The sequence below is a fragment of the Phyllostomus hastatus genome, unplaced genomic scaffold, assembly GCF_019186645.2.
Source record: "Phyllostomus hastatus isolate PE091 unplaced genomic scaffold, TTU_PhHast_1.1 phas_scaffold_1066, whole genome shotgun sequence".
NCBI classification, from domain to species: domain Eukaryota; kingdom Metazoa; phylum Chordata; class Mammalia; order Chiroptera; family Phyllostomidae; genus Phyllostomus; species Phyllostomus hastatus.
The window spans coordinates 12,805,760-12,832,478 of NW_025334004.1; the positions used below are offsets into that span (position 1 = coordinate 12,805,760).

Here is a 26,719-nt window from a genome sequence, read left to right on the forward strand (position 1 = left end):
TCCTGGGTCCCTTCTCCATCTTAAGTTGCCTAGGGGGAAGGCACCTGTGAGATGCTTGGATAACGGCTGGGCCTAAAGCCCTGGTTCCTCCTACCACACACACACACTACTTCATTTTGATGGTTATAGGCAACATAAAGATAAGGCACCTCCCAACCATGGAAAAGCATGTAGATTTTATTTGATAATTTAAATGTTTTTGAAAATGTGGATAAACAAAAGCGATACTAGGAGCTAGATGACAAACATGCTTTTAACGTAGGATTTCCATCCTAGAATGTGACTTTTTCTGAAAAACATTCAGCTTTAGGCCTCTTGGTGCAGACAGGTTCCATGGGAATGTACCAAAAAGAGGCAGGAAAACAGTCCCCACAGGAGACTGTAATTTCTTTAAAAAACTTCACTCATCCACAGTGAAGTCAAAGGGCTCAAAGTCTTTCCGGAAGCGGCGAGCCAGGGCCTCCTCCTCTTCCTTACTGGTCTGGCACTGCCGCCAGTCAGACTTGTCAGGAATATTGAGGATGGCTTCACTTGCCAGGACCTCCCTGCGGAAAAAACACGAGGAAGTCAACATGGACAGCATTAGTCTGAAACCACCCTCTCGTGCCGTCCTCTTCAGAGAGCTCTCCTCAATGTCACCCGAAGAAGGCATGCGACTTCCTCCACCTCTACTCATACCATCTTCTCTTCCCTGAGTGCCATCTCTGCCATTCTATCAAGATCATACCCATTTTAAGTGACCAGCTCAGATCCTACCTCTGTTTCTTTTTTTTTTTTTAAAGATTGTATTTATTTGTTTTTAGAGAGAGGGGAAGGGAAGGAAAAAGAGAGAGAAACATCAACATGCAAGATAAACATAGAATGGTTGCTGCTTCATGCCCCCAACCAAGGACCTAGCCTACAAACCCTTTTGGTTTGTGGGACAACACACTCACAACCCACTGAGCCACACCTGACAGTCAGGGCCTACTTCTTCTTAACCCCCTACATCCCAGTTACTTCTCTGAACAACCTGAAACTACATTTATTGGTACTTAGAGAGGCAACGTGGCTCGGGAGAATGAGGACAGGCCCCGGGACAGAATGATCAGAGATGATTCCATTCCTAGCTCTGCCACTAGCTGTCTATGACTAGCATAGGTGATTACATCTGAGTCTTGCTTATGAAATACAAAAGAACAGTTTTGTGAGATATGGAGATAACACAAAGCACCAATCAGCTGTGATTACATCCTGCCTTAACTCTAGTTTCATCATCCCAATTAGAGCATGAGTTAGCTAAGGGCGTAGTGCAGTCAGGCATCTAGTACCATAATCCACCGACTTTCTGCCTCTACTTTTAGGGAATTTAGGGCTACACAGGCACAACAGCACAGGCTCAGTATAAAAAAAAGAGAGAGAAACAAAAACAAGAAGTTACATACAGACACATATACAAGCTAGCTTTTAATTGCCACTGCTTTATATTTATTAATTTTTACTTATTCTGCTATATTAGATGTAACTGTTTGCACATCTATATGGATCATTTCCCACTTTACAGCTACAATAAATAGAAGAGCTGAAAACAAATCACATGAGTTTTCTAAAGTCATAGGACCTGAGTGTAATTTCTAGCTGCCTGGGCAAGGCTTGAACCTACTTCTTTGCCTGTAAAATGAAGACAGAACTACCTTTCTTGTACAGCAGCAGGGGGAGTCTTTTCATGTATTTTGTTAACTACAAAATACTAACTGTAAGTTAGCACATTTACAAAAACACTCAGCCATCCTGAGCATAGTATCAAAGAATCTCTCTTTTGCAGGCTTATGTGCCTGTGTGTATCTGTTATCACCTGCCTATCATCAGTGTTCACGTCTGCATCTGTTGCTGAGGCAACAGCAAAGATAATGTCAAATGTTTGAAGCTTTCAATACAGTTGTTCGTTTGTCAATTATCTTTCTGAAAATGTAGATAACTACATCTATTGGACTTATCCAACGGTGGGAATCTCTTGGAGGCTTTCCAAATTAGACCAAGAAAAGGGCGCAAGGTTGACTCAAAGCTCAGTTCCAACTAGGGTGAAAAAATAGCTGCAGACCACAGACACCAGCATCAGATAATCTGCTCTACAGTATTTTGATTCCCTTCAATACTCAATCTCTTCTAGTCACCAAATTCCTGTCTTCAGTCTTTGCCTAGTTCATACCACTCCCTGTATGGTGTTGCTGTTACGTTCTGCCTGATAGGAGAAGAAATGAATACGCATCCAAAACAATGATGGTAAGGCCTCACATTTTGTGGTCCAACAGTCCTGGATTTGCACCCACCACTGTGTGACCATGGACAAACTACCTAACCACTCTCAAGCCATGCTCTAGGAGCCAGTACTCATATACAGACATTTACATTTTAATCCAAATTAATATAAATTAAAAATTCAGTTCCTCACTCACATTAGCCACATTTCAAGTGCTTAGTGGCCACTTGTGGCTAGTGATTACTGCACAGGACAGTGCAGATTCATGGGGCATTTCCATCACTGGGGAAAGTTCTGTTGGGTACTGTTCTAAAGCCTCATCTTCCATACTGGTAAACTGAGATGACAGTACCTACCTTACAGAGCGGGGAGATTGGATGAGGCAATGCATAGGAAGTTCTTGGCACAGTGTCAGACACAGAACATCTGTTTAAGGGTAGCTCTCCATTCCCCAGGATACTACTCCGACAGTCCAATGTCTGCCCTCTAAATCTCTCTCTCAGGCCAACCTGAAGCCTTTCATCTATCCGACATAAGATCTTCCTTCTCTGAATTTCCAAAATACACTGCTCCTCAAAACTGTTAGGGTACTTTTCACATTACTGTCATATATGTAAATATCTGACTTGCCCTAAGACTATTGCTTCCTTGGGGCAAAAACTGTTTCTTATTTGGCTTTTTATTTAACTGTCCACTCAGCCCACTATTTTGTTCAGAGAAGGTCTAGTACAAATATATTTAAAATAAGAAAACTACACCCTGGCCAGTGTGACTCAGTTGACTGGAGCATCATCCTGAAAATCAAAAGGTCAAAGGCTCGATTCCAGGTCAGGGCACATGCCTAGGTTGTGGGTTTGGTCCCCCATCCGGACATGTACGAGAGGCAACCGATCAATGTTTCTCTCCCACATCTATGTTTCCTTCCCTCTCTTTCTCCCTCCCTTCCCTTCTCTCTAAAATCGATAATCATGTCCTCAGGTGAGGATAAATAATAATAATAAATAAAAACAAAATAAGAAAACTATACAAACCTTCCAAACTGCAAAGGAAAATTCTTTTTAATTCTGTGGAAAAGCTTCTCTCCTGTGTCAAGTTCAACATAAAAGTATGCTGCTCCTGGCTGTGCAATCTAAAGTAAACAGAGCTGCATGAGGACACACGATAGTGCTTTAAAAATCTAAAATCCTGCCCATCTCTTAAAAGCCTCAATTTGGTAAAGAATTCAGAGTAGAAACACAGAGGACACCGGTAGCTATAGGCCCCAAGCCACTCAGGGGAACTAGAGTTTAAGAAGCCGACTGGCAGATACTACAAAGGCCCTCCCAGTGGCACCCGTCCTTCTAAGTTCCTGCCTTAGGAAGTGTCTAATTTCTTGCTCTTCCCCAGACAACACTGAGGCATTGCTATAACGCCATCTTTGTCTCCAATATAATCAATACTCCAAGCTCTTGTTCCAAATTGTCACCTGTCTATTCAACATTTTTGGAATGCCTTGACAGTACCTCAGGCTCACGGGTCAGAAAGCAGGTTTTCACTTCTCCCTGAACATCCCTGCCCTCCTGTTTTACCTGCTTGATGTCAGAGTGCTCTGGGATCTCCAGCAATTCTATCTGTTGCTCCTGTGCCTGGGTAATGAAGGCGTCCTTAATGTCATCAGTGGCGCAGCGGCTGAGTGGCACAGGAATGACCTGGGGGGCGGGGTGGGGGGGGAGATGAGAGAAATTCTTCATGCAGGTCCCAGGGAGGTCGTGCCTCCTGTAGTTCCTGAGAAGGAGCAAATCCATCACAGGGGTGGAGAAATACCCCTCAGCAGAGACTCTCCTCAGGCCAGACAGGCCCCGTCAGCCTGTCTGTAAGGACTTAAACTTATGAGACAGCCTGCCACATGTGGGAGCCAACTTCCACACGCCGGGAAGGCTAGAGAGCGGTCGCTTGGTCATCAAGCCTCTGCCGGCTCCTGTACAATATCTGTGGCAGAGTCAGGCCCATTTGAAAACTTAACAAATGTGCCAAAAGAAAACCACCACAATCACAACAAATTAACCATAACAACCTCCAAATGGCTGAGCTGCTAGCCCCATTCACTGACGCTGGGCTTCACACAGAACACCCAATCTCTTCCAAACTCTACCTATCAAGGCCTAAATCTTTCTTGAAACCCTCCTCAACTACCCATTCCTTTTCTAAAACAAAGCACTTACTGTATGCGCAGTTCACTTATACTGACAACACACGTTCCTGTGAAATCTCCGGAGTTACCACTAGATGCTCTAACCTTTTAAACAAACATTGTTTAAATACTAACATGAAAATTCATGTTAAAATTTTAAAATATAAAATATTTAGTTTTGGGGGGAGTGGTGGGCATAAATGCAGACAACTATAATTGAACAATAAAATACTTTTTTAAAAAGTAAGTAAAATATTTAGTTTTTTATTGGAATCAAACACTCAAATATTAATCAAATTACTGAAATTAACATTATGTAGGCCCCCCCTAGGGCCCTTTCCAAGTTCTTCAGCAGAGACCACCTACCTGGAGCTGGAGGTGATGGCTCTTATAATTTCTCTCAAATAGAATACACCGTTTCCCTCGGCTCTTAAAGAACCTCCTCAGTGTAGCTTTGTATTTCTCCACCTCTTCCACCACCTCTGCTGAAAGGTCCACCACTGACTGGTAGTGTCCAATGGGCAGGATAAGGACATGGTCATCAGACAGGCCTCCTTTGGCCAGGGCAAGGTAGCACTGAAGATGGAGCACACAGCAGCGAAACATCAATACTGCACATGTGATCCTTCAAGGCGAGAAGCTTATACAAAGAACAAGTTAGGGGGAGGGGGAGTGGAGAAGAGCTGAAGAGGCCATTAATAGAAATTCTCCAACTTTTAAAAGTCTGATTTAAAGATTACCACAACAGTGTTCTCAAGTACCTGCTGAAGAATGAGATTAGATGCAACAAATTTCTTTATGAGCATCAAATGATTTGGGAGCAAATGAAAAATAGCCTTTTGGCTTCAAACACCAGAGCTGAAAGGGACCAAGACAACAAACAGACTCTGAACTTGAAAACAGTTTTTCAGTTACTATTACCGTCAGCCACAGAAAGATATCAATTCTGATTTCAAAATGACCACTCTCCCTACAGTAACATCCAGTCTAACCCCAAATACATCCCCAACTCACAAAAAGGACTAAGGTGACATGACTGGCATACAACGTCCCTACACCTTAACCTGCTGACTAACCTCTACAAAGTGGAAGCAACATACCAAACTTCAAGAAAGAGAAACCTCAAACTCAAGTATATCCAATAAGGTAGATAATTATGGTTCCAACAGTGGAACCATGGTGGCAGCTAAATAGCAACTAAAATCATTTCTGTTAAAACCCAAACATGTAAGACTGCTCTACCCTCAGACATTCGTTGAAGGAAAAAACACGGTAAGTAGAGAAAAGCCAATGTACACCAATTCGGGCCCGTGAAGGTACCAGAGCTTCCGAAAGAACAATCTGAAATATACTATTAGTGTGGTGGGTGCCAAGTTAAGGCTGAAGGAAAGAGCCATTTATTTTTTATCTGCACTGAAAAAGTTCAACAGAACGACAGCACAGGCATGGGAACGAATGAAGGCAGGACCACCTGTGCCCTGCTTGGCAGAAAGGATTGAGCACATCCACAAAGCTAATTTTCCAGATGACTAAAGTTCATCTAAACTTCGTAAGCACTAAAGCATTTTCTTAATTTTTACAACAACCATTTTTTATTGTTTCTTTTAAAAGCTTACTCTAGGAAGCCTGTGTCTTCTAGACTTTTCTTTATGTCAGAGGGTCACCGCCATAAACAGCAGTTTTTATGATATACATTGAGGTAACTGAAGCTTTCTGGTCTAGACTAACTAGCAATCTCCTTCCTCCCTTTCAAACTCTCACCTAATCTGTTCTGTACTTGAATTATCTCTGTCATCTCAAATGTATGAATAGGCCCTGAATGAATGCTTCCACTATACTAAAATGTGTGGACTCGGAAAAAGTTACTTTGGACTCTTAGCAGCCTTCCCCTCCTTTTACCCATTTGTGGCCACAGGCCATTGGCATAGTTCTAATGTGTGTCCCTTGAGGAACGCCAGAGGGGGAAAGTAATGAAAGGAGATGAAGAGGAATGGATGTAGAGAGAGGACTCCAAGTCCTCTGCCAGACACCAAAGATCACCAGAGGTTCCCAACAGGTTTCCCCCAGACAAAGGACAGTGTAGGGAAGTGTAGACTGGATTACTAGGTAGGTGGTAAAATACTCATGTGGCCTCCTACTTGGGGGGGCTGGGCTGGGCCACAATTAAGACCTAGGATGCTTTCTGCTCCTCTAGCTTCAGGGCTAGGTGAGAAACAAACAGGTTTCCTCCATTATCCCCTAGGCTCATGTCCTGGGTGGCAGAAAGGTGACGGGAAGAGAAAGGTCATTTCTCCCCAAGGCCTAAAGCAAGCACCTCTTTTACCCTGCATGGCATTTTGAACCTACTGAAGCTTCCAAAAGAGAAGGCGGTCTTGAGCCTGACTTACCATTCAATGTGTGAGGAAGAGAAGAATGGCATAAACTAATCCACAGAGGAAAACAAGGGCCAAAAGAGAGAACCCAAAAAGGGCATTCTTATAAAAGCAAGAGCTTTCAAGTCTGCTCTTCTCACTGAAGAGTTCATCCACAGTTTCCACTGTCCAACTGTGTCAGCCCATCAGCGCTCCCCCAGGAGACAGAAGTGTGCCAGTAACAACATAAAAATTAAAAGTAAAAGACTGGGGCTATTCAATCTCAAACAACAAAGGCAGGAAAGGGATGTGACCTAAAGTGTAAGATGAAACTGAGATTCTAGTTGGTCAGTATATATAGAAGGCCACACACAATAAAGGACCCTCAGACTGTCAGGGTAAGTTGAGGAAAAGGTCACACTCAGAGACCAAAATTAAAATAAATCAACCAAAAACGGACTAAAGTTTCTGTCTGTCGAAGCACCACGCACTGAGAACTGGTTGTAAATATCCACCTCAGGAGCCTCAGCAAACAGTTAATTCTGGCCATGAGTGACGGGTGTAACTGTAACCCTGAAAATCAAGCCTTTTTCATTCTAAGCGAATGAAAGGGGACCTAAGTCTGTATGGATCCCAGTGGAATGTGGATCAAAGACTAGCATTAAATTCAGTACCAAACTGAGGTCTGCTCAAGGAAAAGTACCTAGAGAAATCTGAAATAGAATAACTTTACTGTGAGACATGCACGCTTCATCCAAGTCCACAGCCTAAGTAAGATTATCCTCAAGATCACCCAGTTCTCATAGTCTGACTCAATGCTTACCGAGCAACCTTGTAATTATTACTTGGTTCCCAGACACTCACACCAGGAACGTGGATACGGGGATTCCTGTCACTAGGAAGCTGTATCTGCTACTACTAGGCAACAGTGAGAATTTCTTGCTTTTTAGTAGTATGTAATAAAAATATAGAGTTCAAAAGTATCTAAAAGCATCACCTTCGGAGATCCACACCTATTTATCAGACAGGGAGGAAGGCGGGGAGCAGCCTTGTGAAACTGGCACTATAAACCACAGAACTGCCATAATGAAAAAGACGGATAACAACAACTGGTGAGAAGACGGAAAAACAGGACCCCATATATACCTGCTGGTGTGAATATAAGGTGGAACAATCACTTTGGAAAATAGCATGGCAGTATCGTAAAAGATTAAAACTTAATTCCATTCCTAGGTTTCCCTTCAAGAGAAATGAATATGAACGTCCACACAAAGACATGCATGCAAATGTTCGTGGCAGCGTTATTCCTACCGGCCATAAGGTGGAAATAAGCCAAATGTCCACTTACTGAGAAATATACAGACAAAAAGTAGCATATGTCTACATGATGGAATATTACTTAACAGTAAAAAGGAATGGAATACTGATAGATGCTACAACATGGATGAGCCGCAAGAATATTACGTAAAGAAGCCAGACACAAAGATCACGTATTATACAATTCCACTTGTATGAACTGTCTGAACAAGGTACACCCATGGAAACAGAGCGCAGACTAGTGGTCACCTGGGGCTGAAATGGGGAGTAACTGGAAAAGGACACGTGGGAACTTACGGGAGTGAGAGGCCTGTTCTGAAACTGTGATGGGTGCACACCTTGGTGAGCTCACTGACAACTACTGAATCGTACACTTACAGTGGGTAAATTTCACAATATGTATACTGACTTGATAAAGTCACAGAAAACAAACGGTGTCTCCTCCTCTGTAAAAGATCCATGAAAGTAACTTACGTGTGTGCCAATGTTGACCACCAAATGCTTTTCCACTTCAGGGCTGGCAAGGCAAAACCAGCAGGGTCCTGGAGGCTGAGCTTCAGATGGAAGAAAGCCAGATGTTATTACAGTCCAAACACTCCAGCATATAACCACCCTGGTCTGATCTTCTTGCCCTGCAAAGACTGTATACCAGTACAGCACAGTCGCAGGGGGCTGGGCCTGCTGTGCTCCCACTACACCTCCTACCCCATTAACACTATCGATGAAACTAAACCTTCGTTAGAAAAATCTTGAATTTGTAACCATTCCACATGTAGGTGATCCACAAGTGACAACCACACATTGACTGAAGTAGCACGTAACTGGCAACAGGCTGCAATGAAAGAACACTGAACTGGGTGTCAGGAACCCCAATCTTAGTCTCAGCTTTGCCACTAGCTAGCCGCATGACTGGGTAGTAAGTTTCCCCAAGGTCAGCTCCTTCATCTTTGAAATGAGGGGGTGGATAAAAAAAATCTCAATGAAATAGTCTTAAAGTCTTTTCCACCATTTTGATTATGCTATTACTTTATGAACCTACATTAGTTTTCATAGGCTCTTTAGCTCACGTTTTACAGACATGAAAGGAGCTGGGCCCGTAATTCTCATAGAACAGTCTCAGACAGCCTCAAAATCAAGTTGTCTTTGTATTATTTCATTGTTGTTACTGTCCTAATGACTCGCTGCACAATTCCCACTGCCAGAAGAGGCTCTCTTAGTGATGCTGCTTCCCAAACAAGACCCAAAATGAGAGTGGTCGCTGACACAGGAGAACCCTGGAGCCGGGGTACTTACGAGGTTTGCGAGGCTGCTTTGGGTGAGGGGAAGACTTGCTCTCTCTGCCTGTGGATGAACGCTTCCTCCCCTGCCTTTCATTTAAGTCAAAGAAAAATTGACAGGCTGACTCTTCCTGGAATGGCCAAAGGTAGAAGAGTAGATGTTACTAAACTAACCTCTAGACAAGTACAAAACATTCACATCCAAAGGAACATTCCGGCCAATGTAATGTCTATCTTTTCTCCCAGCCGTTTCTGCCTATTTTGGCAAAGATGTCTGGATTCTCAGTCATACTTCTCAACACTTATCCGAACTGCCACCAAAATCATCTCTTTGGAAAAGCAAGTTAAAGTCCAAGTTATAGAGCAATTCTTGCCTAAAACAACAGTATCAATTCATCCAAATTCCTTTCCCTTTCTCTCTCAATGCAGTCCTATGCTTCACAGCTCAAAGAACTCTAACTGAGATTTAATTAAAAGATAAGAAGATTGCTCATAAAGAGAAAAAGTCTCAGAAAGCACACTAATTTCCCCCTCATTTGACATCCCTTGTAGTAGTGAGGGGGAAATTAATTTCAGGAAAGTGTGCTATTCAGAAATTTCTTCAGAGTGAACCCTCTTCACCTACTAGCACTCCCTGTAAAATCGCAGATTACACTGCTGCCAAGCAGTTGAATCTGTGATCCCTGGATCCCTGAATCTGTGAATCTGGATCCCTGACTGAAAAGCTAGAAATAGAGAATCAACTTTGGATTTAAAAAATAAAAAAAGACAAACTATAAAACTGTTAAGCCCAAACTACAATTAAAAACAGTAACAACAAAATACTGAGCTTACTTAAAATTTAAGGCTTTCTAAACACCACCATGATTTCCCGGGGGGTAGGGCGGGGAGTATTTAGATTCTAGGAATTAAACTTGTCTCACAAATTAAACTATAACACATGTAAGGAGCAGTCCTGCCCAGAACTGCCACCTCTCAATCACAACATACCTCGGGGGCAGGAGTTTGTCTTCCCACAAATGCTTCCTTCCCAGATTTTCTGTAAGGGTTTTCAGTGACATCTGGAGGCTGTTTTACCAGTTCTGCGGCATCCATTAGTTTCATGGGGACAATACTAAATGCATAAAGGTACTTTGGAAAAAAAAACAATACAATAACATTAATGGAAATACTGTTTATCCAAATGTAGATCTATTTTATTGTAAAGATTTCACAGAAGCTTCTGAAACTAAGCAAAATTTAAAAAGCAGCAACTGGCCATCTGTGGCTCAGAGAATTCCTAGTAAATCAAATGCCAATTCAGTGATCTCTGCAGGAGCTAACCAAGGGCTGGCAAGTAATAAGCAACAAACCAAAGTTCCCACCCTTCCACAAAACAACCATCACCACAAAGCCCAGAAGGAACTGCTCCATAAGCTTTGAAGACAAACTGCTCCGACTCTGAGTCCGGTACCTTCCTGTACTTCGTCAGCAGAATCACGGCACTGCCATTCCTTTTTCTAATGAAACCTACACCGGACAACTTAGCATTTCCCTCTGGCATGATACAATTTCTGCTGTCTATGCTGGTAAATTTTCTTAGGGACTGGTAGCAAAGAGGTAAGTGGTTATATGAATACCTATAATCTCAGACTAATTATATAGTAATTGAGAACTTTAGATGAAATGTAAAGATGCTTAACCTCACTATTGATCAAGGAAATGCAACTAACTGAGAATGATACACCATCTTCATCTATCACTCTAACAAAAATTTTACACCACCTAGTGAGAATGTGGATAGAAAACAAACTCATACATACACTGCTGGTGGGGATGTACACTGGAACAAAATTTCGAGATGAATTTAATAATGCTTCCCATAGTTCAAAATGTGCATATTCTCTGACTGAAGTATATAAATTGCTTAGGGCTGAGGCCAACACATCCCTGAAAGTAAGGCAAGACTGCAAATACTATAAGTGATATTCAGTCTTTAAAAGGCAGTAAAAAAAAAAAAAATAGAAACCTAAACTTGCTAAGAATGCTTTGGGGTTAAAAGCTTAAGATACTATGGAAAAGACAAAATATGTATTTGCTTATCTTTTGCATGTACATTGCTTATGGCATGTTACAGTGAAAAAAATCTCCAGATTATTTATCCATTTTCCTGCTTGACCAATTGTTCTGATCTTATTAGCTGTCTTAATCCACAATATCCTGCTTTGGGCCCTACAGAAATCAGAGGCACTCTCAGTGAAGTAAGAAAAACAGTGCACTTTTTTGGTAATAGTCTCTTTCATTCACCTGTACTGTTTTCCAGGACAAAGACAAGATTCCAGGTATCACTAAGATATCTCAAAGCCAAGGAGGGCTTAAGTGAATCCTTGGGAGGATTTTATTATTTCTGCTAAATAAAGTTGCTAAAATAAGCAATGTAAGATTACCTTCTGAGGGCAAACTCATGAACACCTGCAGAGACAACCACATGGACATGGGAAAAAATATCATTCATTTGAAATTTTGCCTTTGTTCCACTGGGCCTATTTTTCCAAACACTTGTCTAAAATCTCCTACAAAGAACCCAAGAAAACCTGACCTTTTACTACCACATCTTTACAGAGGAGCCGCGGCACTGCGGCTGAGAAGAGATCTGAATGCTAAACTGGGAAAGAGAAACATCTACCAAGCAGGCAATGATTATCAATCTACCCCTAAATATTCAAATCTTTTACCTTTTTCTTTTCTGGATTTCCAACATTTGCCAAAGCTATGAACCTGGTTGCATGCTGTGCATTTTCTTGCAGAACGATGTGGTTTCTGCAATACAGTTGAGAGGTAACAGGTTACCAACAAACTTTACTTCTCACAATGATAAACTGTGTGGACTCCATGGGGCTGTGAAAGGGTCCTGGGTCCATCACCACCAGTAACATAATCTCAGATGTTACTTGTCCATCCAACAGGGTAATCATCCCTACCTCCCAGAGCTGTTGTTAGGGGAAAATGACATCAAAAATCTGAAAAGAGTAAGAACTCCAACTTTTGATTTTAAAAGAGTTGTAAAACTGGCATCATGTTGATAATTGCTAAGGCTAGGTGATAGGTACAGGAAGGTTCATTATACTGTTCTCTCTTCTTTTGTGCAATAAAAAGTTATAAAAAACACATTTCAAATAGTCACATGTAGGATTTTATTTTTCTAGGAGAAATATGAAAGTATGAGTGTTTATTTTTCATTGAAAAAATATCAGTACTGCATATGCCAAAATATATCTTTTTAAAGATTTTATTTATTTACTTTTAGAGAGAGCAGGAGGGAAGGAGAAAGACAATGTGTGGTTTCCTCTTGAGCACCCCCTACTGTGGACCTGGCCCGCAACCCAGGCATGTGAGTGGAAGGGGAATTGAACTCGTGACCCCAGGTTTGCAGGTCGGCACACAATCCACTGAGCTACACCAGCTAGGGCATACCAAAATTTTTTTGATCTTTTGTATGTTTATAAGTATTCTACATTAATCAATTTATTATTTTTAATTTTTTAAAAATTATGACATACATATTTTTTCTTTTTCATGAGGTGACCATTAATATAAATGCCAATGCTTAAGAGTTCTTTCTTCATATTGTAGATATTTCCTGAATCTATCACATAATATAACTTTATTTTAAAATCACGTACACCACTTTATATAAATACACAGATACATGTTTTATGCTCACATTATTGAAAGAAATAAACCAAAATACAGTCTGTCTGTGACAACTTGTTTTAAAGAGAATAAGCACATTCATATTTGGTAAATGGGAATGTCAATATACAGTGAGCATCATGCTGTCTCATGTGTAACTTTCTCCCACTTTCAAAATGGTTCAAACACGTTTATTCATAATGAAATGGAATCTTTAACAATACATAAAAGACAGTAAGGAATATCCTGCAAATGTCTTTCTTAGTGCAAGCAGTGACTAGTGCAGTGACCTCAAGAACTGCTAACACTTTCCACTATTAAGCTACATACAGATGTAGTAGGCAAAATAATGACACCCCCCCCCACCCCTGCCAAAAAGTCCATGTCCTAATCCCACAGCCTATGAATGTTAGCTTATACAGCAAAGGGAAATTAAGATGACAGATTTAGTCACTTGCTAATGAACTGAGCTTAAGATAGGGAGGTGACCCTGGATTACCTGGGTAGACCCAGCATAACCACACAGGTCGTTAACAGTGGAAGAGGGGAACAGAAGACAGTCAGAGGGAAATGGCTATAGAAGAAGGTAAGAAGGATTCAACCAGAGTTGCTGGCTTTAAGATGGAGCAGGGGGGGCCATGAGCCAAGGTAGGTGGTTTCTAGATGCTGAAAAAGGCAAGGAAACTGACTATCCCCTAGAACCTCCAGAAACAAACACGAACCGGCCAATGATTTCTGTGCCAAACTTCTGACCTGCAGGATAGTGAATCTGTATTGTTTTAAGCTACGAAGTTTGTGGTAGTTTGTTAGAGCAGCAATAGAAAACTAATACCACAGGGAAACTACAAGTACAGATAAAAAAGTTGGGAAGATGTTTCCCTCATTATTTTCAAATAAAAATGGTTGATGCAGGATGCTACCTCTGATGTTTTTAATCATGGTAAGTAGCTCCTCAAAGAAGCATAAGACTCACAATACAGGTCTGGCTGGTGTGGCTCAGTGGACTGAGTGCTGGCCTGCAAACCAAAGGGTCACCAGTTCACTTCCCAGTCAGGGTACAGACCTGGGTTGTGGGCCAGGGCATGTGAGAGGCGACTGATAGATGTATCTCTCACACATCTATGTTACTCCCTCTCTTCCCGTCTCTCAAGATAAATAAAATCTAAAAAAAAAAAAAATACAGGAATATAAATCATGGACTGACATAATTCTAGGTGCAAATGTTAGTGGAGGTTTAACTATATTTTTATTATTATAAATATATGGGGTTTTGGTATAGCTCTGGTTAAAAATTATACAGGGTTTTTTGTTTTTGTTTTTTTTTAAACAGCTTTATTAAGAGTTAATTCAAGTACAATTCACACATTTAAAGTATGCAATTCAATAGTTTTTAGCATATTCACAAAGCTATCAACATCACCAATCTAGTTTTAGGACATTTTCATTACTAAAGAAGGAACCCTGTACCTATTAGCAGTCACTCACCATTTCCCTCCAACTATCCCCTCGTGACCACTTACCTACTCTCTCTACGGATCTGCCTATCCTGGACATTACATTTCAATGGAATCATATGTGATCTTCTGTGTCTGGCTTCTTTCACTCAGAGTAATGTTTTCAAGGTTCACTCATGCTATAGCATATATCAATATTCCATTCCTTTTTCTTCCTGAGCAACTCCCCATTAGTATGGAGTCCCTCTTTGTATTTACCCATTCATTAGTGATGGACATTTGGGTTGTTGCCACTTTTTGGCTGCTATGAATAATTATGGGCCCTGGCTGGCATAGCTCAGTGGATTGAGCATGGGCTGCAAACCAAATTATCACAGGTTCGATTCCCAGCCAGGACACATGCCAGGGTTGCAGGCCACGGCCCCCAGCAACCGCACATTCATGTTTCTCTCTCTCTCTCTTTCTCCCTCCCTTCCCTCTCTAAAATAAATAAATAAATCTTTAAAAAAATAATTATGAGTAATGCTGTTATAGTCACTGGTGTGTAACTTTTGTGTTTTCATTTTGCTAGGAATAGGAGTGGAATTTCTGGATCTATGGTAACGCTATGCTTAACCTTTTAAGAAAGTGCCGAAGAGTTCTGCAAAGCAGCTGCACCATTTTACATTCCCACCAGCAATGTATGAGGAGGGTTCAATTCCGCCACTGTGCCTTGCCATCACTTGTTATTATTTGCCTCTTTGATTACAGTCATCCTAGTGGACGTGAAGTGGTTCTGATTTGGATTACCCTAAGAGCCAATGACATGAGCATCTTTTTACGTGTCCACTGGCCACTGGTACATGTCCTGCAGAGAAATGTGTATTCAGATCCTTAAAAGCTGAATAGGTTTTTAGTGGTTTGTTCCCATAACCTCTGTTTTTTGTGCATGGTTTTCAGAGGACAAGAAGATTTTTCTGGAACACACATATGGAGATAACAGAAAAATCCGTATTACCTATAGTTATATCTTACACTGTGGTACTATGGGAAAAGGGCATATTATTTTCTTTTTGCTCAGCTATATTTTTTGAACTTTCAACAACACATACATTACTTTTGTGTCAAAAAAATGTTTTTAAGATTTTATTTATTCATTTTTAGGAAGAGGAGTAGGGAGGGAGAAAGAGAGGGAGAGAAACATCAATATGTGGTTGCCTCTCATGTGGCCCCTACTGGAGACGTGGCCTGCAACCCAGGCATGTGCCCTGACTGGGAATTAACTAGCGTCCCTTTAGTTCACAGCCCGTGCTCAATCCACTGAGCTGTATCAAAATTTTTTTTATAAATTATTTAACTTAACTCTATCACTTATAAGTCACTGGTTTTATTTTTCTGCAATACATCCTTTAAAACTCCACCTTCAAACTCAAACTAAAAAAAGTATCAATCAATACAAGTTCTTGATTCTCAAATTGAAATACTTCTAAAATGATTATACTGAGATTAAGACTATACAGAGTACTTTTTGACCTGAACAAAGCAAGAGTTACTGTGTTACATCAAGCTATGATGATTAAACAGCATTGCTACTTCAGACCCTCAAACCTTTAAGGGGCTCTACATAGTGCGATCCCTTATATTTCAAATTAGGAAAAATAATCTAAGAGAAGTTGAATGATTTGAGAGTCACTCATTTCAGGCCTGAATAACTAAAAAGAACCAAGATGGTATATGGCCAAAATGAACATGAGAAGTTACCACAGAAGATTCAATGCAAATTCTTCAAAAAGTCAAAAAGAACACAGTGCTACTCACCGATATGGAAGCCTTTCATAGTATGTCTTTTCCAAAGCAGCAAAATGGTATCTTGGTTTCAAGCCTGTGGCAAGACTGGAGACCAAAGCAGAGCCACATTTTTTGGTATCTACTTCTCCCTAGTAAAGAGAAACTCTTAACAAACAAAAGTCATCCTAACAAACCTAAGAGTAACCAAGAAATGGGGAAAAAAAAAAGACACTTTGAAATGTCTTCAAAATCTGTATGTGGATACAAACATGGGCAGAATTTGCACAGCAGGTTCCACACTATGGCAGTCGGAGAATCTCAAACATACAGGAAAACTGGGCTATTGTGAATGCAAAAATAGGAACAACGGCCAGAAGCCAGAGGTTAAAAGGCCAGTCCTCCATACTAATACCCAAAATGGGGTTTATTAAACCCATTACAATGCTTTTTGGAAAATAAGCTCTCTTTCTGAAGCCCAGAGACTGTGCTTCTATAATATGCTTTGTTGTGCACCTCCAGTTTGTACAATGCAGATTGTCAATGCACAAAACAGAACTTAAAGCTAGCTTTCAGAGCCCCTAGGACCTACAGAATACTTGGTGTGGAATAGTCAAGGCCTTTATCACATAAGCATGCAATCCTTTATTTTGCTTCAGTTCAAGAAGCTGAGGTTTGTGGAAGGGCACACCATGCCCTTGTTATAAAGTCTGCCAAAAGTTAGGCTTGTTTCCAGACCATCTCCAGCTTCCATGAACAATCAATTATGTGATCTCTCATCCATAATGTTAATCATGGACTCTAAGAGAAGGTACTAGCTGGAAATCAATTACCAAGGTTAACTTTCCACTAAGCAAAGCAAGAACTCCCTTGTGCCTTAACTTGCCTCCTTCTGGATTCTGAAGGCCAAGAAATTGGGCCTTGAGATTAGTTGTGTTATCTTATGTAGTGGTGAACTATACTGTTTTCTTTTCCCTATTAAGTGTCTTGTAAGGTTACTTATAAACTTTGAACAAAATCTTTTTTAGCACCCCCAAAATAAAGGAGGCTCTTTCTTCTCCTCCTTCCTTACAGAGCATCACATGTCTTTCTCCCTTCCATCATCAGCTAAGCAGTCTTCTGGATCTTCCCTAGCTTCGCTGTCTGTTCTTTGTGCTGCAATCAGCACTGTCCCTCGTGTTCTAGGTGAAGAATAACCCTGGGTTTGTGGAAGGGGGAGAGAACTTTGTCCTTTTTCCTTACAACATCCTTCCTGACAATGCCTGGAATCTTCCCGGCCTGTTTGGTCATAGACACACTGTGCTGAAGTGGCAGGGAGTGCTCTACAAGACCCTTTTCTGGATCATCACTGAGAACTCTGCATCCATTGACTGGTATTCGCCTCTAAATGCGTTCTGACATTTCCCTTCACTGAAGGTCAGCTGATGATTTCCGCCCCACACACAAACCATTCCAGGTCTTCCTTAGGCTTCTTTCCACCGATACAGTATTTTCTAACTCATGATAGCTATTACTCACCAACCTGGGGTACACCCTCTTCTACACTGCTTATAAAAATGTTAAGATCAAGCCCTGGTTGGTGTAGCTCAGTGGATTGAGCATGGGCTGCGAACCAAAGGATCGCCAGTTCAATTCCCAGTCAGGGCACATGCCTGGGTTGCAGGTCAGGTCCCCAGTGGAGGCCACGTGAGAGGCAACCACACATTGATGTTTCTCTCCCTCTCTTTCTCCCTCCCTTCCTCTCTCTCTACAAATAAATAAAAAGATATAAAATTTTTTTTTAAATATTAAGATCAAATGCTACAGTGAGCCCCAATGCTCACTGGGTTTCACATTAAAGGTTTCACATTAGAGAAGTACCAAGTTTTCAACATCTCATTTCCTATCTTTAGGTTTTTAGATCACATTCTTTGATCCCATAATGATTCCATGTAAAAAAATACTTTAATAGCCAAAAAGTTATAATCTGGAATGGAAGGAAAGAAAATACAACTGCAGAGCTGCCACATGATATAAATCTTTTTGTTGAAAATTAGTGAACCTCAAAACATATTGACAGGAGGCATGAGCAAGGGAACCTGAAGCAGAAAATATAATTTAAAGAACCATTAATTTATAATTAAGATTTCAGCAATCTCAGCTGTGAATCAAGCTTTTATAAGATCGACTTTTGCTTTGATCAGTTAATATAGCTTTAAATATCTTGAAAAAATTCACAAAAATATTTCTACTGAAAAGTTTTAAGAGCTGAAATACTTAATACAAAGAACAAAAAAGCTCAAATTAAGCCAGTGCAATTTGCTTGTAAAAGTGCCAGCTGAACAAGTACTACTCACAGAAGAATTCCCAAAGTTCCCCACATACTTGGGCCAAGGGGAGGTGAGCAAGATATCAACACCCTTAAACTGGGGTATGGCACACAGCATTGTTCTCAGAGAAGACACATCCTTGGGACTGAAACTGTAACCTGGAACGGGCTCATTTGAGGACTCTGTTCCGCTCAGGTACACAATCTGCAGCCCCGAGCTTCCAGTAAAGACACCTTTCCGACCTGGGTTCAAAGAAAAATGGACAAGTTTTAGTCAAAACTGCAAAAGGAAATGTCAATATGGTGGTGAACATCTCTCTGCAGGCCAGGACTCTCCCACCTCCATGCCTCCCTATGTGTCTGAATGCGTGGAAACTCCCAGATCCCCCTTCTGGCTGCTAGGCCCTGTGTTGGAGGCTACAGCAGTATTCCTGCTCAGTACAGCAGCCCTCACTCGGAGACAGCTGGAGCCCCGAGCTGGCCTATTTACCCCGGTGCTAATGGAAACAGCTGGAAAGCACTGATTAAGAGAAAGGCTTTCTGCCTTCTAGAGGAGATTCTACACGGATTAAAAGAAACCCAGACACCTGGATATAGGGAGAGGCAATTAAAAGAAAATAATGACTGCAGTTCGGAGGAAGGTAGAGTCTAGAATAGGTATGCTCTTCATGCAGGCAGCAGCTACCAACTGAAGGAGAACATTTCAAAGGGAAAAATCAGAGACTCTACCCTTTTCTAAATTCATTCCCGGCTTGTGCCTTCAAGACCTTGCTCCATCAATTTTCGCCTTCCTGTCATCTACAGAGTCTCTGCAACTGCTTCTTTCCATTCAGGAAATAGAATATTAAACATACTAATTAATATACATACTAATAAAGGCACATGCTGATTAATAAACATACATACTAATAAAGGAACACACATACTAACTATAATGAAACGTCCTCCTCTTCAGTTTCAAATCTTCAGTTTCAAGAGTAGTCTGTCCTAAGTGTTTACCTCTTAGCTCCTTAACCCCCTGCAATCTAAGAGTTTCCCTCTCCCATCATTCTCTTAAAGGCCACTAATCACCAGTGGTCTCTCTATTCAGGGAACTGTTCTCTCCTAACTTAGTCTATGAACTAGATAGAATCTTTACCTCTCCCAAGCCTCCTCGAATTACTGTCACCTCCCTGCCTGCTCCTAGGTGAAGATATATGCCCCCACCACAAGATGCTATCATCTGCCTGCTTCCCTTCTCATGTTTCTTACTCAACAACCCAATCCTCTTCTCAGCTTCTTTTCTCCTCCTTATGAGACCGGTTCCCAAAAATCTACACTCTTCAGCACCAACTTGTTTATACACTCTGGGGAGACCACGTCCCACTATATGCTGGATGTTCTGCCAGCACTTCAAGCTCAGTATTACACATTCACTATTAAGTTCATTGTTCACTCCTCCTACTGGATCCCAAAAAATCTTTCCCAGAAATAACCCAAATACCTCAGCCGCCCTTTCCACTCCTGGCACTAAATCTGCATGGGAAAACGGCTGTCGCAAATATCTACAGCAGTGGTCTCAATCCAAATCTAGTAATTACAGCGAGAGCTGCAGTCAGTCACGCCCATGTTAAGCTACAGCAAAGGGATTTCCAAATGTGTATCTCACTACTGTGGTTAAAAACAAAAATCTGTCCTCAATTTTTTGCCTAGAAGAGCCCAAGACAACTGAAATACGATGAAAATGCTTATAGGATGGCCACAGTCAGACGAAGAGAATCCAATAAAGGCAAAGACAGACTAGGGCAGGGAGGGAGAAGGAGAACACTTACAACAGAGAAAATGTAAGAGCTTTCCAGAGAACTGAGAGGCCAGAAAGGGGGAAATATGAGAGCGGTGGAGCCATTTTAGGGAAAAGTGAGCTGAGTGATCCAAGAGGCCGCAGGCTGACAACGGGTAAAGGGAAAACGAAATGGCAAAATGATGAGAAAAACCACTGAGAGAGATGCAGGGCAGGTGGGAGGGAACAACTTTAATCTGGAATTAGAAGAGCAGACCTGGAATAGGAAAAGGACAAGGGAGTGAAAAACTCAAGGATCAGCACAAAAAATGTCGGTTTGCAAAAGCTCAGTGAGACCTACAGCTACAGCTAGTTAGGAACCTAGTAAGTAAGCTGCATGTTATATGGTGAGACCACAGACATAGATCTTTTTAAACATAATTTATACCTTAAATTATATATACCCTGTAGTCAAGTCAATTTATTCCTCTGTTTGGCTGAAAGAGTATACATCTGGTTGTGGGAACACAAGGAGGCTGGAAGGAGGAAGGCCAGACCACAAAGGGAAAAAATGCTGTGGTCTTAAGGGTATAGGCACAGACTTTGGGAAAGAACCCTCCTGACCCCCATTCTCTCAGGTAGTAATGGCAGGAGAATCCAGCCACAAGTTTCCTAAGAGCTTTGATTATATTCATTAAAAACACCAAAAATATCAACTTACCTAGGTAAGTAATGTTTTCAGCTAATTCACACCCATCAGCATCTTGGAAATACTTTACTGTCTCCTGGTTATTGGCACCCAGCACATATGTCTGAATAGGAGCTAATGAGAGAAGCAGACATGACACCAGAGTTACCAGATTTGCTTAGGAACTTGAGAAATGCTTCCCCATAGGAAAAATAATCATAGGAAAAACTGGAATATGATCACCTGTTAGGATATCCTACACCCAACCTTATGGTCTGATTATTAAATGATATCACCAAGATGATGAAGTGACACCTTAAAAAGGATAGTCAATGTATAATTACGAAAACATAGACCCTAAAAAGTTTAATTAAAAAAAAACACTAATACTGGAAAAATGAAAGAACATACAAGGTCTGTCTAGAAGGTAACCAGCCATGTAATTTGAAAAATACAGACATTTAGTGAAGATACAAGATACAAGAAACACTATATACAGGACAATGACGCCTCAGTCCCCTTCAAAGTAGGACACTGGGATCTCACCCAGTTCTCTCAGTCACCTCAGCTGCCCTGTTATATTTTCCTGAATCTCAATGGTCTGAAATCTCTTCCCTTTCAATGGTGATTTTAGTTTTTGGAAAAGCCAGAAGTCTCACGGTTACAAATCTGGCCTGTATGGGGGCTGAGTCACCTGGGTGATTTGATGTTTTGTATCAAAAACTCTACACGAGATGTGATGCACGAGTGAGTGCACTGTCATGAAGAAGCTGTCAATCACCTGTTGCCCATAGCTGCAGTCTTCTGAATCATCTGAATTGTTTCCACAGAGGAATGTTTAAGCTTAACACAAAATCGAATGCAGATTTGTTGCCCTACTTGATCATTTTGAATGGGATGGCCACACAGTACACATGCTTACTCAGTGGTGTCTACCGCCCCCACTAACTAGTACAGTGGGGTCGCCATTGTTTCTGCATGCACATTCCAGTCCACTCTCCTTGGCTGCCAGGTTACATAGATGTTGCGCAAAACTGCTCTCATTATATTGACAATGGCTGGAATTTTTCTGGACAGACCTTGTATATGGTTTCATTTTTTTCAATTCCTGCCTACTTACAAAATAATGAGTTTTCTGGAACTAATTCCAACCAAATTCAAAAGGTGAACATTTAGATGCGTATGCATCCTTCTGAGACCAATGCAGAGCTCAAAGGGAAATTGTTAAATGACTAACACATGTGAAAACAACCCAGAAAAAACTGTGTAGTCTTGAAACTGTATTAGAAATCATTTGTTAAACAAAAATAATTTCTATACCTTTTTTGATGCCAGTTTTATATTCCTCCCATTCAGCATCTGGAGCAGAGCCAAAGAAATTTCCTACACACAACAGCAGCTAAAATGAGTTTTTTAAACAGATATATGAGATTCATTTATATCAAATAGTGCATAATTCATAGTAACATTATTCAACTAATTATCCTAAGTAATGGTCTCAAACCAAGTTTTTTCCTTAATCAGTTTGCATAATTCTTTAGTAACAATTGTAGAAATTACTAAATTTTGTCTCAGTGACTGTCAAATTCAAGTTGGGGTGGGGACAAGGGGGGTCCAGGGAAAGATGGAGAAATCAACCTTGAAGAAGCCCTCTGTGAAATATAAAACTTTAAATATTAGATACCTTGAGAAATACAGGGCATAAAAAAACATTTCCTGCCTATTGTCTGTATTCAACCTTTAACCCAGGGAACACATGATCCCCATACTTAGAATATTCTTCTGTACTCTAGGAGTTTACAGTCTAGGTGGCAACCACACACAACATTTAAGGTGCTTTGGTTTGTGAAGCATTTGTTCATGTCATCAGACTTAATCTAATCTACACCAGACACTCATGAAATACACCTGTGCTTCTCAAACCCAGTGGTGAGAATCACTTAGGGATGTTCTGCTAGTCTGCTTTCACATTTGTCTACAGTATTAATGTAACAAGATTGAAATTTTAAAAGTATAAAAAGGTAAACAGGTCTCCCTTACCCCACTACTCTGCAGCTGCTAAGTTCCTATGCTCACAAAAGGTACCCAATCTAACAACAACAAAAAAAGAGTTATGTGTTCAATCAAGAAATGAAAAAAGGAGCCCAATTTTATTTTAATATGCTGACAATAAAATTAAATTCAGAAAAAGGAAACATCTTACGTCAAAGTTTCCACTTTTCTTCTGAATTGCTCGAACTCTATTGAATAAAACATCAAACTTTCCTTCAACATCTCCACAAGCCAAGCTGCAAACAAGAGATAAACATTAAGGCAATTCAGGAAACGTGAACGAGCCTGCCAGGCCTTCCTGGGTCACGCAGATACGTGATCCAGTCTCTCTTATGTTACCTGAGAGGTACAGTGCGTGTGAACCGCTCCTGACCACTGGGCACTTCACCTAAAGATCTCACCAAGACCTTCAACCTATCATATCTAAAATGTACCTTATCATTTCCCCCAAAGTTGAACCAGCATCCTCCTCTCACTTCCCCAGTTTTGTGGATTGGTCTATCACCAACATGGTCACAGACAGTCAAAACTCTCCCCTCCAGTTACCAAATCCCATGGATCCCTTTGTCCAAACATCATACACATCCCCTCTGTTCTCTTTATTTCCACTGTCATTACCTTAGTACAGGGCTTCAATCATCCACTGAACAAACACATCCTGAACTCTGACATATGCTATGTGCAGTAAGCCAAGCACTGTGCTAAGAATGTGTCAGGAGTACAAAGAGGAGGAAAACAGTTCAAGCCTCAGAGTTTACAATCAAGGAAGGGGAGGTATTCTGATCATCATAAATTTATACAGGGTGGGGCAAAAGTAGGTTTATAGTTGTTGGTATGGAAAATAATGCAATAATTAATAAATAATATTACAAGAATGTTACTCTGTGCTTTGCAAACTCACAACTGTAAACCTAGTTTTACCTCATCTTGCTTAAAAATGGCTATAAATAGGAGGTATGTGTAAAGTGTTATCGGGCAGGGAGGGAGGAAGTGGCAAGAGCTAAGGTTCATGAGGCAGACTGGCACTAAGTTGTGAAGTAACTTGTCCTATTATTTCATTTCTGAGTTTTACTAATTCTGATTTATATTGTTTTTCCACCTATACTGTTTTCTTAATGTCTTTTAACTCATCTTGAAACATATTTCTTATTGTTTTGTCATTATGTCTTTCTGGTGTGCTTTTATTGTCCACATCACCAAACATTTTCAAGCTGGGTAGTGGCGTGAGCACATCTGTTCTAGAAAGATCGTTTTAGTAACAGAGTGAAAGGTGGTCTGGAGGAACGACTGCCTATAAGCAAAGTTATCAGTGAAAAGGGCAATGTCAAATGCCATTGGGGAAGAAAAGGACACATGGGAAATTTAGAATTCTGAAGGCCTGAATACAAATGGCAGAGGAGGATGGGAAATGGAGGAGGAGGAATGGAGGAGAGCTGCAAGGCTGAGTGACAGACAGCCCTGTGATAAGGCAGGGGCAGAAATATAATGAGAAAAGGGCGAGAAATAAGGCAGGGGCGAGAAATATAATGAATCTGGTACTGGATACAAAGTACAGAATCCACTCACATCTCCTCGAATGCCTTCTCTTCTTCCTGTCCATCTTACATAAAGCCAACAATGTTCCTTCCTCAAAAACATTAAGAGAACTCACTCTACTGTGTGCAGAGGCACAGCCTTCCACAAATCCCCTAATCTCTTCCCAGAGTTTCTCCAAGTTTCCCTCCGAGATGCCTTCCTGTCGATCTGATCACTTCTGTCTCTGCCATTCCCTGGGGTAGTTACTTCTTCTATCAGTCCCACCCTACCCATCCTGAGTCTAAATTTTTCCCATGTTTCAAATCCCGGCACATCTCTCAAGTCTTCCTGGCTGGGGCAGAAGTCACTCTCAAAACTTCAGAAACCTATACAGCATTTCAGAGCAAGCTCTGTAATAACCTAGTAAGCATTTTTTATCTGTTGAGCACTACCTCTTTTAGGAAGCCCTCCAGTCCCTATCAGTCACCAATTTCTGGTGCTCCCACAGAATCCTGCTCTTCCTCTATCATAGTAGTTCTCACATGGAATTACAATTATTTCTGGGTGAGCCAATGGTTCAGTTTGTGACATCACAAGACACCTCAAAATTCATCATCTCATCTGGGCCCTTTTTCCGGTGTTTCCTATTCCACTGAAGAAAGAAGAAATCTTGGACCCCAGCAGTGCTGACCTCTTCTTATGAACCAAAATATTTCAAGCCTTGTTGAGTTCATCTCCTTAATAAACCATGAATCTCTCTGGCAGGTGTGGCTCAGTGGATTGAGTGCCTGCCTGTGAACCAAAGGATCCAGGGTTTGATTCCCAGTCAGGGCACATGCCTGGGTTAGGAGGCAGGTCCCCAGTAGGGGGCACGCGACGGGCAACCACACATTGATGTTTCGCTTTTTCCTCTCCCCTCTAAAATAAATATTTTTTAAGAAAGGAAAAAAAAAAACATGAATCCCTGCACTTTTCTTCTGTCATCACTCTATCTAATCCTAGCTGTCCGCTACTTTGGCTCTAATGTGTTCTCCACATTGCAGTCAGAATCACTTTCCAAAACAAAAAGTTGATCATGCCAAGCTGATATTAAACATTTCAATGACTTTTTTTTAGGATAAAGACAAAAATATTATGTAAGGCTCAATCCTCACTTCTCGCATTAGGCCAAATACTCCTACCGTACACCCACTCAGCACTGTTAACTTTTTCTTCCTGATATTCATCATTACTGTAATTTTACACATATCTGGGTTATCTGATTACTGTGTTTTTCTTCACTATAAGCTCCACTGAGGCAGGAACTCCACCGATGCAAGGTCTCGCACGCCGCAATTGTTCAATACTTGTCGGATGAATGGAAGTCATCTCCGCGATCCTAACGCCTCCCCTCCCTCCTCCCTCCACAAGTGTGCGTCAAGGCGGAGGCCCTATTCATCCACCCCGTCTCCCTCTGCCCGGGGCCTACCAATCGGCCCCGCGCCTAGAAACTCTGGTTAGGTAAATGGGGTGCAGGAAGAAAAGAAGGGTAAAGGATGGGTCAGGGCAGAACCCAGCATGGCTTGACAGGGAAGAGGCCTAACACCGGGAACTTCCGCTTCCCTCAGCGAGTATCTCCGCGAGTCCCCGCTCGGGAGCGAAAAAACGGCAGGGGACAGAGGCCGGCCCGGCCAGGTGAAGATGTGATCGGACACCGCAGCCCGCAAAGATGCGAACCGAGCTCTCAAGCCTCCGCCGCGCTCCCACCCCCGCCCTTCCCCGCTCCCTTCCCGTCTGGAGAAAACGCCCGATGGGTAGACGCAGGCGCACACACAGAGGCTTCCGATTCGGAGTCACTCACAGGCGCAGCGGTTTCTCAGCCATCGGTAACCCCGAAACACGTTTGCGACCACCACCGAAAACTAGGACGCCGAAGCCGCACTCCTCCGAAAGATGCGCCCGCAGCACAATGAAGACGTCAGCACACCTCGACCAACGAAGGCTTAGTTATCTACGGAGAGCGCCGAGGGCCCGCAGCCTCTCGCAATCAGTTTCTTCTCAAGGCGGAATTAAGTGGAAAGGAGAAATGACAAAAAAGAATCCCATTTTGATTTTTTATCTCGGGACAACTGAAGTGACTGAGTTGCTAGAAAGTTCCCAGCACAATGTTGGGC

At 41.5% G+C, this 26,719-nt stretch overlaps 1 protein-coding gene and 1 non-coding gene across 4 annotated transcripts; both read right to left on the reverse strand.

Annotated features, from left to right (window-relative positions):
• Positions 1–157: 157 nt before the first annotated feature.
• CWF19L1 (CWF19 like cell cycle control factor 1) lies at positions 158–26,516 on the reverse strand. Of its 3 annotated transcripts, none has more exons than XM_045854114.1 (14): positions 26,407–26,516; positions 23,203–23,287; positions 22,321–22,382; positions 21,033–21,136; positions 18,581–18,795; positions 16,278–16,396; positions 12,069–12,153; positions 10,345–10,485; positions 9,371–9,485; positions 8,552–8,631; positions 4,776–4,985; positions 3,808–3,927; positions 3,271–3,368; positions 158–545 (listed from the first exon to the last, which is right to left on the reverse strand). In XM_045854114.1, exons 1-14 carry the CDS (start codon positions 26,427–26,429, stop codon positions 401–403), a joined length of 1,602 nt encoding a protein of 533 aa, XP_045710070.1. In that variant the 5' UTR covers positions 26,430–26,516; the 3' UTR covers positions 158–400. The 3 variants fall into 3 exon arrangements, with proteins under 3 accessions (XP_045710070.1, XP_045710071.1, XP_045710069.1); XM_045854115.1 differs by having other exon boundaries at positions 16,278–16,352; positions 18,609–18,795; positions 21,033–21,134; positions 22,320–22,398; XM_045854113.1 differs by having other exon boundaries at positions 21,033–21,134; positions 22,320–22,398.
• LOC123829190 lies at positions 4,123–4,270 on the reverse strand. The gene has a single exon (XR_006787576.1). It is a non-coding gene; the product is annotated as a small nucleolar RNA SNORA12 (small nucleolar RNA).
• Positions 26,517–26,719: the final 203 nt, after the last annotated feature.